The sequence below is a fragment of the Scyliorhinus torazame genome, chromosome 6 (genome assembly GCF_047496885.1).
Source record: "Scyliorhinus torazame isolate Kashiwa2021f chromosome 6, sScyTor2.1, whole genome shotgun sequence".
NCBI lineage: Eukaryota > Metazoa > Chordata > Chondrichthyes > Carcharhiniformes > Scyliorhinidae > Scyliorhinus > Scyliorhinus torazame.
Genome location: NC_092712.1, coordinates 123,980,793 through 123,997,563, shown reverse-complemented (window position 1 = coordinate 123,997,563; position 16,771 = coordinate 123,980,793). Strand labels below are relative to the sequence as shown.

At 46.5% G+C, this 16,771-nt stretch overlaps 1 protein-coding gene across 1 annotated transcript in view; it reads right to left on the bottom strand.

The window, feature by feature from the left end:
* Window positions 1-16,771, bottom strand: part of tbc1d5 (TBC1 domain family, member 5) — a 783,418-nt gene that overhangs the window by 16,862 nt on the left and 749,785 nt on the right. The window contains exon 24 of the mRNA XM_072508754.1: window positions 3,188-3,373. Coding sequence (XP_072364855.1) covers window positions 3,188-3,373 — 186 coding nt within the window. The remainder of the gene's footprint in view (window positions 1-3,187; window positions 3,374-16,771) is intronic.

Below are 16,771 nucleotides of genomic sequence, written 5' to 3'. Positions count from 1 at the left end.
AAGAAGGAAAAGGACCCGCTACAATGCGGGTCCTATAGACCTATTTCCCTCCTAAATGTAGATGCCAAGGTCCTGGCCAAGGTAATGGCAATGAGAATAGAGGAATGTGTCCAGGGGGTGGTCCACGAGGACCAAACTGGGTTTGTGAAGGGGAGACAGCTGAACACGAATATACGGAGGCTGTTAGGGGTAATGATGATGCCCCCACCAGAGGGGGAAACGGAGATAGTAGTGGCGATGGATGCCGAGAAAGCATTTGATAGAGTGGAGTGGGATTATTTGTGGGAGGTGTTGAGGAGATTTGGTTTTGGAGAGGGGTATGTTAGATGGGTGCAGCTGTTGTATAGGGCCCCGATGGCGAGCGTGGTCACGAATGGACGGGGATCTGCATATTTTCGGCTCCATAGAGGGACAAGGCAGGGATGCCCTCTGTCCCCATTATTGTTTGCACTGGCGATTGAGCCCCTGGCGATAGCGTTGAGGGGTTCCAAGAAGTGGAGGGGAGTACTTAGAGGAGGAGAAGAACACCGGGTATCTTTGTATGCAGACGATTTGTTACTATATGTGGCAGACCCGGCGGAGGGGATGCCAGAAATAATGCGGATACTTGGGAAGTTTGGGGATTTTTCAGGGTATAAATTGAACATGGGGAAAAGTGAGTTGTTTGTGGTGCATCCAGGGGAGCAGAGTAGAGAAATAGAGGACCTACCGTTGAGGAAGGTAACAAGGGACTTTCGTTACCTGGGATCCAGATAGCCAAGAATTGGAGCACATTGCATAGGTTAAATTTAACGCGGTTGGTGGAACAAATGGAGGAGGATTTCAAGAGATGGGATATGGTATCCCTGTCACTGGCAGGGAGTGTGCAGGCGGTTAAGATGGTGGTCCTCCCGAGATTCCTCTTTGTGTTTCAGTGCCTCCCGGTGGTGATCACGAAGGCTTTTTAAAAAAGGATTGAAAAGAGCATCATGGGTTTTGTGTGGGCCGGGAAGACCCCGAGAGTGAGGAAGGGATTCTTACAGCGTAGCAGGGATAGGGGGGGGCTGGCACTACCGAGCCTAAGTGAGTATTATTGGGCCGCTAATATTTCAATGGTGAGTAAGTGGATGGGAGAGGAGGAGGGAGCGGCGTGGAAGAGATTAGAGAGGGCGTCCTGTAGGGGGACTAGCCTACAGGCTATGGTGACAGCCCCATTGCCGTTCTCACCGAGGAACTACACCACAAGCCCGGTGGTGGTGGCTACACTGAAGATTTGGGGACAGTGGAGACGGCATAGGGGAAAGACTGGAGCCTTGGGGGGGTCCCCGATAAGAAACAACCATAGGTTTGCCCCGGGGGGAATGGATGGGGGATATGGAATGTGGCAAAGAGCAGGAATAACGCAACTGAAAGATCTGTTTGTGGATGGGAAGTTCGCGAGTCTGGGAGCACTGACCGAGAAATATGGGTTGCCACAAGGGAATGCATTCAGGTATATGCAACTGAGGGCTTTTGCGAGGCAACAGGTGAGGGAATTCCCGCAGCTCCCGACACAAGAGGTGCAGGACAGAGTGATCTCAAAGACATGGGTGGGGGATGGTAAGGTGTCAGATATATATAGGGAAATGAGGGACGAAGGGGAGACTATGGTAGATGAACTAAAAGGGAAATGGGAAGAAGAGCTGGGGGAGGAGATCGAGGAGGGGCTGTGGGCAGATGCCCTAAGCAGGGTAAACTCGTCGTCCTCGTGTGCCAGGCTAAGCCTGATTCAGTTTAAGGTATTACACAGGGCGCATATGACTGGAGCACGGCTCAGTAAATTTTTTGGGGTGGAGGATAGGTGTGCGAGGTGCTCGAGAAGCCCAGCGAATCATACCCATATGTTTTGGTCATGCCCGGCACTACAGGGGTTTTGGATGGGGGTGACAAAGGTGCTTTCAAAAGTAGTGGGGGTCCGGGTCGAACCAAGCTGGGGGTTGGCTATATTTGGGGTTGCACAGGAGCCGGGAGTGCAGGAGGCGAGAGAGGCCGATGTTTTGGCCTTTGCGTCCCTAGTAGCCCGGCGCAGGATATTGCTAATGTGGAAAGAAGCCAAGCCCCCGGGGGTGGAGACCTGGATAAACTACATGGCAGGGTTTATAAAGCTAGAGCGGATTAAGTTCGTTCTAAGGGGGTCGGCTCAAGGGTTCACCAGGCGGTGGCAACCGTTCGTCGAATACCTCGCAGAAAGATAGATGGAAGGGAAAAAAGAAGGCAGCAGCAGCAGCCCAGGATCCGGGTTTGGGGGGGGGGGGGGGGGGAGGAACCAGAAGGACTCTCAGGGTTGTTAATATATACTGTATAATATGTATAGGTCGTTGTTACAGATAATTATATATTGGACTGTTAAATTATATTTTTGGAGAGTGTTACTTGTGATAAGGCAGTTGCCAATTAGGGTTAGTTTTCATTTTTGTTATTTATTATTTATTAATTTTCTGTTTATAAAATAGGTCATTGTTATTTGTGTTGTTATAATATTGTGTAAAGGATGCACAATGTACTGTGTTGGTTGACCAAAAATTTTCAATAAAATATTAAAAAAAAAAGATGAGATGAGTCAAAGGGTACATTTTTAACCCATGGGAGGGGATGAGGTTGCACAATGCCTACAATGTATTTGAGTCTCAATATTGAAATGAACACTAAACGTCCTTACTAATGTGACATTAAAAATGTGAAATTGTCATTCATCCTTTTCAACAATCCACATTACTGTTGATTTCTGTGCTGTCACTGGCCGAGCCATTTATTAATGGATCAGCCGTTAGGATCTGACCTGCAATCTTTTCTAGAGAGCACACAATTTTTTACAGTTTCCTTCCAGATAGATGCCATTGACAGACTTCACTTCAGTGAAAAGCTAAACTATAGGTGCCTCATTCACAGGCAGCGATTAACGTGTACAGCTATCAGAAAGCAGCAGGTTCCCGGTCATGCCTTTGAAACACAAAGATCATTTTACTGTACACAAATGTTAAACTATAAATAGTTTTGAATCCCTTTCAAGTATAATAATGAAAAATAAAATCTTTACTTCTCCCCAAAATAGGGTATATTATTTGCATTTTGAACACAGAGGTGAAGCTGAATTTATCTTTCAACATTCATATGTAGCACCTTCCAATGTTTAGTCATTTAGGTTAGGTAGACAGTTGAATGAATTTACCTCTGCTCTTTTCACAGTGGCCTGCATCTCCCTGTCAGCATTCCGCAACTTGTTGTTCTCACCTTCTGCAACTTCTCCTCGACTATTGGAACAGTAATGGTTATCTGCTATTGTAATCTCTTCATTTTCCTCTGCCTCCAGCTGACTCTGGTTAAACCGCAGAGATCCTTTCAGAATGTCTTTAATCTGTTTGTAATTAAGACAATAAATGGTAATTTTCTAAGAAAACAAAGCTAAGCAAGAATTCCAAAGCAAACAAGACTGTTTTGTCAATGCATAGAAACAAATGGAAATGGGCATTTGTTTGAATTAAAAACAAAATATGAACGACTTTGATTTTAAAAGATATATGTACACTTTTCTTCCCAAACCCACAATACAACCCCAACCGGATTCTATCCTTAAATGACAACCAGCCTGACCCCCTGAACCCCTTTCCCTCCCATAAAGGAAAACAAAACCTTAGCAAACCCTTAACCCAACTAAGAAGACAACTGCTGTACCTGATGAAAGGCTGCCACCTCGAGTAGAACTCTTCCACAACCCCCTCAATGCATACTTAATCTTCTCCAGGTGTATAAATATCATCAAATCTCCCAACCAAGCCGAGGATTTAGGAGGCACTGGGGACCTCCATTCAAACAGAACTTTCTATTAGCGAGGCGAAGGCTAAGACATCCGTCTCCGTCCCCGTCTGCGGCCTGGCAAGTTGGACACTCCAAAGATGGCCACCAATGGGCACAGTTCCAACTGAATGGGAGGGGAAGGGGTTCGGGGGAGTCGGGCTGGGTGTAGTTTAAGGACAGGATCGGGTTGGGGTTGAATTGTGAATGCCCCAAATCCCTGAAAACGTATTGATAAAGGAGATGCAGAAGCTGACAAGCTTTGGGGAAAGACCAAAACATGCGATTTGCCGGTCCTCAAGAACACCAAACACACCTATCCTCCACCCCCGGGAAGAACCCACGTCCTAGTCAGATGCACCCTGTGCACCACCTGAAACTGGATCAGGCTTAACCTCACACACGAGGATGTGAAGTTGATTACTGAATTTACAGTGCAGAAGGAGGCCATTTGGCCCATCGAGTCTGCACCAGCTCTTGGAAAGAGCACCCCACTTAAGCCCAGCACCTCCACCCTATCCCCGCTAACCGGTAACCCCACCTAACCTAAGGGCAATTTAGCATGTCTAATCCACCTAACCTGCACATCTTTGGACTGAGGGAGGAAACCGGAGCATCCAGAGGAAACCCACGCAGACACAGGGAGAACGTGCAGACTCCTCACAGACAGTCTGTGCAGAGTCTCACTTCACATCCCCCCCCTCCAGGACCAATCCCAGCCCTTCCTCCCACTTCCTCTTTACCTCCTCCAACGAAACCTCCTCCAACGAAACCTGCTCCATCGCCATAAATCTCCGAGATCGTACCCTCCCCTCGCTCACCCATGGCCAGGATCCTTTCCATAAGCGAGGGCGATGGCACCACAGGAACTGAAGGGAGTTCCTTGCGCAAAAAATTATGCACCTGCAAGCACCTAAATACATTCCCCCGCGTGGGGTGAAACTTCTCCAATAGCTCGACTAGGCCGGTGAACCTACCCTTCACAAATCATATCTCTAAACCTCTCCAGCCTTCCCTTCCGCCCTTCCTTAAACAATGAGTCTGAGCCAGACAGCACAAACATATGGTTTCTGCAGATCGGAACCAGAAAAGACATGGAATCCAGCTTATAATGCTGTCTCAACTGATTCCAAATCAGTGATGTAGCGATCACCACTGGACTAGAAGAGAATCTAGCTGGGGAAAAAGGCATTCGATAAGGTAGAATGGGGTATCTCTTTTCGGTCTTGAAGAGGTTTGTGTTTAGGTCCAAGTTTGTGTCTTGGATCCAACTGTTGTACAAGGCCCCAACAGCTAATATCTGCACCAATACCAGGATCTCGAGGTACTTCCAATTAAATTGGGGAACGAGACAGAGGTGCCCTATGTCCCCCCTCGTTTGCATTGGTGATGGAGGCTTCAGGTAAGTGGAGAGGGATAATGAGGGCAGGGGTAGCGCATAGGATGTCCTTGTACGCTGATGATCTTTTACTTTAAGTGACGTATCCGATCCCCACTATGGGTGACATAATGGAACTGTTGAAGTTAAACTTGGAAAAGAGTGAGTGTTTTCCGGTTAACCCCCCCAGGGAAGCGAGTCAACCTAGGTGCTATCTTTTCACATGGTTGCTTCCAACTTTAGGTGTCTGGGTGTCCAAGTGGCCTGGGATTGGACCCGTCTCTGTAAACTGAATTATACTAGCCTGATAGGTAGGGTCAAGATCGGTCTGCAAGGGTGGGATAATCAGATAAAAGTTAGGGCTCTCGTGTTCAAACTTATTCAGATATTTACAAGCTTGCAACTTTGCAAAATGGATTTTCTCAACATTCCCCATGGTGCCACCAGCCTCTCTAATGGAGAGGATTCTTTCGCTTGCAGGGTCGGAGGAAGGGCGCACTTCCGGTATTTATCGATGGATTATGTCGGAGAATTCAGTGACGGTGGAGAAGGTTAAGGCTTGGTGAGAGGAGGAGCTAGGGCCCATATTAGATGACGGGGTGTGGAAGAGGCTCTGCGCAGGGTGAATTCCACACCCTCATCGGCGAGGCTTTGGTTTAATCCAACTCAAAGTAGTTTATAGGCCGCACCTGACTAAGTCCAGAATGAGTCCCTTCTTTGCAGGGATAGAGGACAAGTGCTAGCTCTGTTCGAGAGGTCCAGCTAACCACCTGCACATATTCTGGTCTTGCCCCAAGCTTGTGGGATTCTTGGTCTCCCTCTTTAGCACCATGTCGACGATTCTGAAAATTAAGCTGCAGTCCTGTCCCTTGGTGGCCATATTTGGGGTGTCAGACTTGCCGGAGCTGCAGATGGGCACAGGGGCTGATGTCCTGACCTTCATCTCGCTGATTGCCTGTTGAGTCCCCGCCCAGTGTCTCAGATCTTTTTAAATTTTATTTTAAAAAATAAATTTAGAGTACCCAATTCATTTTTCCAATTAAGGGGCAAGTTAGCATAGCCAATCCACCTACCCTGCACATCTTTGGTTTGTGGGGCGAAACCCATCCAAACACGGGAAGAATGTGCAAACGGACAGTGACCCAGAGCCAGGATCGAACCTGGGACCTCGGTGCCGTGAGGCAGCAGGGCTAACCCACTGCGCCACCGTGCTGCCCTCTCAGTGTGGAGATCTGATGGAATTCCTATACCTCAGAAAGTCAGGTACACCATGAGGGGAGTAATTGAGAGGTTTTACTGAAGATGTCTGCCGTCTATTGTCTATTTCAAGGAATTGGTCACTGTTAGTTGTTAAGAGGGAAAGGGGGGGGGGGGGTCTGGGCTATGGGAGGGGTTAGTGTATGCTTTGGGGTTTTTTTGTGTGTTATTCTTTCCTTTTTTTGTATTATATAAAGTGAAATAGGTGAATAAAAAAAGAATAATAGTACCTGCCCATGAAAATTACCGAAGATCACACCAAGCTTGACGTTGTTCTTGTAGAGCGCAGCCTTGGCCTTATTAAATGGCGCACATTTTCTCACCAGCTCTCTCCCAAGATCTATGTATATCCTGATGCCATGACCCACCCATCTGCAGTCCAGGTGGTCCTTTACCCATCTCAGGACCGCTCCTTATCCAGGTATCGATGGAACCTGACTATAACTGCCTGAGGTGGCTCCCCTGATCTGGACTTCTGCCTCAGCAATCTATGGGCACGGTCCAACTCAGGAGGAGTCAAAAGACCCCCCCCTTGCTCACCAACTTTCGAAACATCTTCGACATGTAGTCTATGTGGAGTCTGTGAGCCCTCCAGAAGCCCAATGATCCTTCAGTTTTGCTGGAGCGGTTCTCCAGATTGGCAACCTTGACCTTTAGCGCCCACCGCTCCTCAGCCAATTGAGAGCGCCGCCTCCACCTTTTGAATTGTCTCCGCGTGTACCTCAATCTCTCGGTCCAACTTCTCCAAGGTCGCTTAGATTGGGTCCAAAGCTTCCTCCATTGCTTTCTTTAGATCCTCGATCAACTCCTGTCGCTGCTTCCTAAATTCATCGGTCAGGAAGCTAATTAACTTCTTGGTCGTTCACTGAGAGGCCCCAGCCTCAGCAGAACCTGCCATGTTTTCCTCTGCTGGGGCTCCAAGAGCTCCAGACTCTGTTGACATTCCCTTGCTGGACTTCTGCTTGGAATTGCTTCTGCTGAATGAACGGGGACATCTTTTACCACTGAACAATTCCCGTTTCCTCAAAAAAAAACATCGGGTGGAAAGGGCTGAAAACCGAGTGGCCCGTCGGGAGTCACTGTGTGTGCGTCTGCTCAGCACTGCCCTAGATTCCAAAATTAAATGATGTGCAAATTGTTTGGTTATCACCAAATATCCAATCCACATCTTTAGCTAAGACTTTAGCAAAGATGCAGATCTATTCTGACGCTAACTCTCCTTCCTGGTTGTTCAGTAAATGCTACAGTTTAGTATTTGAAATTATGCCGCCACAGACGATTCTTATCTCTTATTGTAATTTATGTTAAAAATACAGCTATTGAACTAAACGTAGCTTTAAGGGGTTAAATTACAGGACAGCAGGACTGGCAGGTTTTCAGACTGGGTGTTTTGACCGGCATCTTGGAAACAATGAAAGGTAGTTTAATAATTCAGTGATTGTTCATGCTCCTGCAACAACTCTATTCATTTGAAGTCAGCAGAATAATTGCTTGGGTGTGGATTTTACTTTGGGCAGGATTTGGTGTGACTAAAAACTGATGCTGTAGTCAGGTTTGGACAACAACAACAAAAAAAAAAAACAGGAAAGTACAGGGAGAAACTGGGTCTTGGAATGTAGCACAAATCTTGCCCCTGTTTATGTTGATGTCTATCCTCCATATGAGCAAAAGTCAAATGTTTTTTTGCTGAGGATCATTCTGTTCAAGTTACACTGAGTGTCGTGTGGAGAAAAGGAAATTTCAGTGGTGGAAATTAGTGAAACAGAGCTGCTCTGCATTTTTACCTTCTTGTGGAAAAAACTGCTTACCATCAAGTCTCACCCTAGTTTAACCTGTTTTATTTTATCCTCAGAGGGACTAACAAGATACGCGTGTGAAAGACGTTTCTGGTTCAGTTCACAAGGGGATGCTAATAATATATCCTTGAGTTATAATATTGTACATATAGATATAGTGCAGTTTGTCAATTAATTTAACTCAGAGATGAGGAGGAAATTCTTCTCCCAGAGGGTAGTGAGTCTGTGGAATTCTTTACTGCAGAGAGCTGTAGAGGCTGGGTCGTTAAGTATGACCTTTATCTGAATGCTCATAGTATTCTGAATAAGGTAAATGAGTTGATGGCGCAAATCATCGTGAATGACTATGATTTAGTGCCCATCCCTGAAACATGGTTAAAGGATGGTCACAACTGGGAGGTAAATATCCATGGGTATCAAACTATTCGGAAGGACAGAGTGGATGGTAAGGGAGGTGGTGTTGCTGTTATTTCAGGATGACATCCAGGCAGTAGTGAGGGATGACATCGGTGCTATGGAGGATAAGGCTGAATCCATTTGGGTGGAAATCAGGAATAGGAAGGTGAAAAAGTCACTGGTAGGAGTAGTCTATAGGCCACCAAAGAGTAACATTACGGTGGGGCGGGCAATAAACAAATAAATAACTGATGCATGTACTAGGGCAGCATGGTAGCATTGTGGATAGCACAATTGCTTCACAGCTCCAGGGTCCCAGGTTCAATTCCGGCTTGGGTCACTGTCTGTGCAGAGTCTGCACATCCTCCCCGTGTGTGCGTGGGTTTCCTCCGGGTGCTCCGGTTTCCTCCCACAGTCCAAAGATGTGCAGGTTTGGTGGATTGGCCATGATAAATTGCCCTTAGTGACTCTTTGACTCCGCACACCACTATGCTACCGTGCTGCCCACCAGTTTGGAGAGAGCATAGAATGTTACTTTACTCCTCTTTATATAGAGCCATATTAATTTATAACACTGAAACGAGCCATTAGCCCATCACGTCTCTACCAGCTATTTATTAGAGCAATAAACAGCTAAGTTGACACAGCCTTGCTCCTACCGCATATGGCTAGAATCGTAGAATACCTAGTGTAGCCACCTGGGATGACCATTCACAACTATGTACAGGGAAACTTGCAAAGCCTAGCGGGTAAAATGGACAAGCCAAGAGTCAGGCAGCCTCAAGAGCTTGAAATGCATATTTGTAAGCAAGAAGTCCAGACGGTATTGAAATTAGCATTGTAATGGGGCCGATTAGCATTTGATGGCCCATCTTCACCAAAACAAAGGACTGGTACTCGAGCGACCGGTACAGTCCCAGACATTTCGACGCCACTCCCTGTTCAGGAGACGCGTAAACAAAGGGGTCAGTGACCACTTGGCCACCCCCATGCCACAGCCATTCATCTGCCAACACATCCATCCTTGTGATGTACTGTCTTCCTACGCTAATTGCAAAGCAAAAAGACTCTTTACCCAATTGGATGATGCTTGACTGTCAGCCAAACAGTCTTTTTTTCCCCAATTTCAATATTTTTATATCTGATAAAGTGATATGTTCAAAGAAAATAACAAAAATTAAAAAAAATATTCCTCTGATTTTTCTCCAGGGTTGCACACAGCACTGCCCTGGAGATAGATCTTCAATTCCTGGAGATTCCAGGCCAATTCTGGAGGGCTGACAATCCTAACTGGAACTGTCAGAAAGCTGGTCAGCCTTGCTCGCCTAAGATCCAAGACAAATGTGCGCCAAGTCTTCATCAGAGAGTTGCTCTGCACTGTTGATGCCACACTAACATTCCATACTGATAAAACACTTGCGGTGGCAAATGGCGACTCTCTCACACTTTGTAAAGCATTTGGGTTGAGCAACCGGAAGACAAATATAATGGTTCAGCCTAGCCATATCGTCATACATCAGCATTGATCATGTGTGTGGCCATCTAAAATGGTCGCCTGCAAAGGGTGATGGGAATTGTGGTCAGGTTGGGACACAGACAAGACACAGCCTGTGTGGATTGCAAACAACTAAGACTTATGCAGAAACTTGGACCTGCCAGAGGCCACTCACAGGTCTCCCCAGGACAATGGGCTTCAGTTTGAAACTTAACATTAGTAACAGACTCAGGGGCGCCCATTTGCCTTATTTGGGAGTGCCTACGTACCTTGGACAATAACAACTAGTACCCGCCCAGCTGTCAGGGTATCCACCCCTAATTGGCCAGAATCGATCAGGGTGATTGAAATCCTATCGATCCATTGGATCCCTACCTGGGACCGCCCAAAAGAGCGCAAAAGATCGGAGAATAAGAAGAACTGCGCGACCAACATTCTGTCTCTTTTGGGACTGGCATCTGTGTACCAACTGCAGCAAATCGACCAGCCAAGTTCAAGAACCTGTGGTCTCCACCTGAAAGACAACACTCAGCTTAGACGCACCAGACGACCTCTAGCTGCCACACGTGGGGATCCAGATAAAGGCCTTATCTAATTTACACAGAACCGGTCACTTGGAAGTCAAGTAAAGGTAATTTAAACTGCTAGACTTGTCTAATGTGTAGTAGCGTGTAAGTTATTAAGTATAGAACCAATCCTATGTTTGATAATAAACTATAATTGTACTAAAATACTGGTTGTGTGGTCATTTGTCCAATACACGGAACACACTCGTATATTGTGGCTATTAATAGTAATAAAGGTAGAAGTCAACATGTGATACTGGAGGTTGTCCATAGTTTCACATGTCCAGGCACCTGAATCAGCAGAAATCTGCACACACATTCAAAAGCTGCAGTTACGTCCAAGCTGAGTAACAGAGTGTGGAATAGCAGCAACCTGACTGAGAACACCATCTGCAAGTTTATCAAGCCTGCGTCCTTAGTGCACTCCTCTACAGTGGTGAGACGTGGACAACATATGCTCTGCAGTTTGAACAGTTTTCACCCTTGCTGTCTCAGATATATCCGTGGCATCTCTTGGCAGGACATGATCAAAAACTCAGAGATCCTGGAACAAGCTTATTCGATCAACATATACTCATTGCTAAGTCAACAACATCTGCACTGGCATGGCCACATTCATCAGATGGATTAAAGTCATATACCAAAAGGTCTTCTGTATGGTGAATTCACCACTGGGTCACAACCTTCTGGTTTTCTAGTTTTGCCATTAGCACTCTTTCCACTTCGTTTCTGTGGCCATTAGCACCCGGTTTCCCTGGGTTTCTGTGGCTATGACTCATCTTTCATTCTCACTCCACAGTATAAATATTCCCCACATTCTCTGGCTGTTAGCTTTGACAAAGAGTCATCTGGATGCTGCCAGACCTGCTGAGATTTTCCAGCATTTTCTCTTTCGTTTCAGATTCCAGCATCTGCAGTAATTTGCTTTTATCTGGTTTTCTAAATCCGCTACAAGGACACTTGTGACATATGAAGACGGTGGCTATTACCACGGACCACTGTGAGGCAGTTGCTGATGGTTGTGACCTCTGGTGGCTGGTTGTTTGGAAGAGCATTAGAAGAGGCAAACAAAAACAATAAGCTCAGCTGTCTGAGAAGAGGGCCCAGAGATAGTGAGTGCAGTGAATCCTACACTTTCTCAGCCCACTGTCTTCCTCTGCAGAAAATGCCACAGAGACTGTCACGCCAGAGCTATGCTGCTGAATCACACCAGAAGATACTTTTCAAAAAAAATATTGTATTGAAGCATTTGTAATTTTCACAATTTAACACATTGACATTTCTAAAACAACCACGCGGGCCGACGCACAAAATAACCCCGAAAGTAACAACAAACAATAAACCTCGTCCCCCACTTCTTCCGCCCTATCCCCAATTACCCGTATACTAAATTCCCTGTCCTTATTTAACATTACCATGCCTCCTATTTTCCTCCCCCCCCCCCTTTTTTCCTTTCACCCCTTACTGCTGACGTTCAGTTTTTGTTAAAGAAATTGATGAACGGCTGCCAACTCCGGGCAAATCCCTGTATTGATCCTCTTAGAGCGAACTTGATTCCCTCTAGACTGAGAAACTCTACCGTATCGCTGACCCACACTCCTGATTTCGGGGGCTCCGAGTCTCTCCATCTCAGCAAGATCCGTCTCCGGGCAACCAGGGAGGAGAGGGCCAAGAAATTGCCCCCCCCCCCCACCCTCCCCTTTAACCCCGGATCTTCCGAAACCCCAAATATTGCTAATTCTGGACTCAGAGTTACCCTACCTTCCAGGATTTCCGACATAACATCTGCAAATCCCTGCCAGAATTCCCTCAGTTCCCTCATATGAACATGGTTGGCCGGGCTACCCCCACACCACCCACATTCCCGTACCGGCCTCCCCGAACAGGCGCCAGAATGTGGTGACTAGGGGCTTTTCACAGTAACTTTATTGAAGCCTACTCGTGACAATAAGCGATTTTCATTTCATTTCATCTGTCCTCCACCTCCTCGAAGAACCTACTCATCCGAGCTACCGTCATGTGGGCCTGTGGACTACCTTAAACTGAATCAAGCTAAGTCTAGCACAGGACGAGGATGCATTTACCCTCTTCAAGGCTTTTTCCCCACAGTTCAGTTTCCAGCTTCCCTCCTAGCACCTCTTCCCACTTCCTCTTCACCTCTCTGATAGGGGCCCGTTCCCACTCTAACAATTCCCTGTATATGTCCAAAACCTTCCCACCTCCAACCCCTGCTTTTGACAACACTTTATCCTGCAGTCCCCTCAGGGGGAGACGGGGAAAGCTTGGGACCTGTCTCCATACAAAATCTAGTGATGGGAGACAAGGAAATAGCTGAGGAACTAAATAAGTACTTTGCGTCAGTCTTCACAGTAGAAGACATGAGTAATATCCCAACGATTCCGGAGAGTCAGGGGGCAGAGTTGAATATGGTAGCCATCACAAAGGAGAAAGTGCTAGAAAAACTAAGAGGTCTAAAAATTGATAAATCTCCGGGCCCAGATGGGCTACATCCTAGAGTTCTAAAGGAGATAGCTGAAGAAATAGTGGAGGCGTTAGTTATGATCTTTCAAAAGTCACTGGAGTCAGGGAAAGTCCCAGAGGATTGGAAAATCGCTGTTGTAACCCCCCTGTTCAAGAAGGGAACAAGGAAAAAGATGGAAAATTATAGGCCAATTAGCCTAACCTTGGTTGTTGGCAAGATTCTGGAATCCATTGTTAAGGATGAGATTTCTAAATTCTTGGAAGTGCAGGGTCGGATTAGGACAAGTCAGCATGGATTTAGTAAGGGGAGGTCGTGCCTGACAAACCTGTTAAGAGTTCTTTGAAGAGATAACAAATAGGTTGGACCAAGGAGAGCCAATGGATGTTATCTATCTTGACTTCCAAAAGGCCTTTGATAAGGTGCCTCACGGGAAACTGCTGAGTAAAATAAGGGCCCATGGTATTCGAGGCAAGGTACTAACATGCATTGACGATTGGCTGTCAGGCAGAAGGCAGAGAGTTGGGATAAAAGGTTCTTTTTCGGAATGGCAACCGGTGACGAGTGGTGTCCCGCAGGGTTCAGTGTTGGGGCCACAGCTGTTCTCTTTATATATTAACAATCTAGATGACGGGACTGGGGGCATTCTGGCTAAGTTTGCCAATGATACAAAGATAGATGGAGGGGCAGGTAGTATGGAGGAGGTGGGGAGGCTCCAGAAAGATTTAGACAGTTTAGGAGAGTGGTCCAAGAAATGGCTGATGAAATTCAACGTGGGCAAGTGCGAGGTCTTGCACTTTGGAAAAAAGAATAGAGGCATGGACTATTTTCTAAACGGTGACAAAATTCATAATGCTGAAGTGCAAAGGGACTTGGGAGTCCTAGTCCAGGATTCTCTAAAGGTAAACTTGCAGGTTGAGTCCGTAATTAAGAAAGCAAATGCAATGTTGTCATTCATCTCAAGAGGCTTGGAATATAAAAGCAGGGATGTACTTCTGAAGCTTTATAAAGCATTAGTTAGTCCCCATTTAGAATACTGTGAGCAATTTTGGGACCCACACCTCAGGAAGGACATACTGGCACTGGAGCGGGTCCAGCGGAGATTCACACGGATGATCCCAGGAATGGTAGGCCTAACATACGATGAACGTCTGAGGATCCTGGGATTATATTCATTGGAGTTTAGGAGGTTGAGGGGAGATCTAATAGAAACTTACAAGATAATGAATGGCTTAGATAGGGTGGATGTAGGGAAGTTGTTTCCATTAGCAGGGGAGATTAGGACCTGAGGGCACAGCCTTAGAATAAAAGGGAGTCACTTTAGAACAGAGATGAGGAGAAATTTCTTCAGCCAGAGAGTGATGGGTCTGTGGAATTCATTGCCACAGAGGGCGGTGGAGGCCGGGACGTTGAGTGTCTTTAAGACAGAAGTTGATAAATTCTTGATTTCTCGAGGAATTAAGGGCTATGGAGAGAGAGCTGGTAAATGGAGTTGAAATCAGCCATGATTGAATGGTGGAGTGGACTTGATGGGCCGAATGGCCTTACGTCCGCTCCTATGTCTTATGGTCTTATCATTGAGCTCGATGACGTCTGATTCTTGCTTTCACTCATCTTTTGGTTTCTCCTTTTTCAACTCTTATTTGGACACAATTCCATAAATTGAGGGTCACCTCCTTTTCCTCTCCCTTCAATCAACTTATGTTGAGAAATTTTCTGAAAAGTCCGGCTTAAACACCATTAAAAAAAACACTAAGGGCGAGAGCTGCTGAATGTGCGACCATTTACTCCATGGCCGACACCCAAAGAAAATGTTTAGAAACAAAATAGAGGAACTCTACCACCCCTTAACAACCAATAGTTACTGTACCCAGTCACCCTGCCCTACACCCCACCCCATCGCCCGCCCCCACTGACGTTCTAATACTTTTAAAAAAAAGTCGATGAACAGCTTCCACCTCATGAAGAACCCCTCATCCATACCTCTAATGGCGAACTTCTTTCTCTCCAAATGAATAAACTCAGCCAAGTCTCACAACCATGACCCCGTACTTGGTGGATTTGAGGGACGCTGGTAAGCAAAATTGTTCTTTGGGCTAACAGGGAGGTGAAAGCCACAATGTCGGCCTCCTTTCCCACCAAGACACACCGATCCTTAGAAACTCCAAAAATAGCCCAATGGGAAGGCTTGACTGCCATTCCCATCCCTGGAGCCAACACATCCGTAACACCCTCCCAGAACCCCACCAATTTTGGACAAGACCAGAACATGTGGTCATGATTTGCAGAGTCCTGGCACATCGTGCACACTGATTGACCATTTCTGGGAAGAATCGGCTCATATGGCATCGTCATATGTCCCCTATGCACAACCTTAAGCTGAATAAGACTAAGTCTAGCACACAAAGAGGATGCATTAACCCTACGCAGTGCTTCCTCCCAAATCCAACCCCGCACTGTGCCTTCCAATACCTCCTCCCATTTTTGCCACACTGTCACCATCAAAACTTCCTCCCTCCTGGCCAACTCAGCATACACATTAGAGATCTTACCCTCCCCACTATCATTCTCCGATGATTGCCGCCCTTGTCCTGTAGATCCAAGGGTGGCAACACTGGGCACGAACCCACCTCTTTACTCAAAAAGGCCTTTATCTGGAGGTATCTAAACTCATTACTGCTGGACATTTGATAGGCCTACATCAGCTCAGTTAGGTCCGCAGACTTCCCACCCAAAAACAGGTTCTCAAATGATATGATCCCCAGACGGTCCCATTCCTTAAACCTGGTATCTAGTCTCGCTGGGACAAATCTGTAATTAATCGTGATCTTTTTGGAAATGCCCTTCCAGGCCAAAATGTAACTGGCACTGATTCCACACCCTCAGATTGGAAACTACCAATGGATTTGATGAGTACCTACTCGGCGAAAATGGAAGAGGAGCCAAGGCCAATGCCCTTAAGAAGGTCTCTCTACACGAGGCCTCCTCCACCCTGCGCCATACCGACCCTTGATCCAACATCCGTCTTCGGACCATGACAATATTCGCGGCCCAGTAGTAACCTTGAAAATTGGGGAGGGCCAGGCCACCACCTTGTCTACTCCTCTCCAGACAAACTCTTAATAGGGGGGGACCCTCCCCATCCATACAAAGCCCAGAACAAGCCTATTGATCTTTCTGAAAAAGGATTTGGGCAGAAAGATTGGGAGATTCTGGAATGCGAAAAGGAACCACGGCAGGACTACCATTTTTATTGTCTGGACTCTCACGGACAGAGATAGCAGCACTGTCCCATCTTTTAAACTCCCCTTTCATCCCCTCTACCGACTGGAATAGGCGTATTCTTTGACATTTTGGTGCGATTTGGTTATCGGACAGGGATTCGTGGACTGGGCTAAGCTGTTGGTTAAGCTAAGCTGGGTTAAGCTATGTGGTTAGCACTGCTGCTTCATAGAATCACAGAATTTACCATGCAGAAGGAGGCTATTCGGTCCATCGAGTCTGCATGGCTCTTGGAAAGAGCACCCTACTTAAGCCCACACCTCCACCCTATCTCCATAACCCACCTAACTTTTTGGACAGTAAGGGCAATTT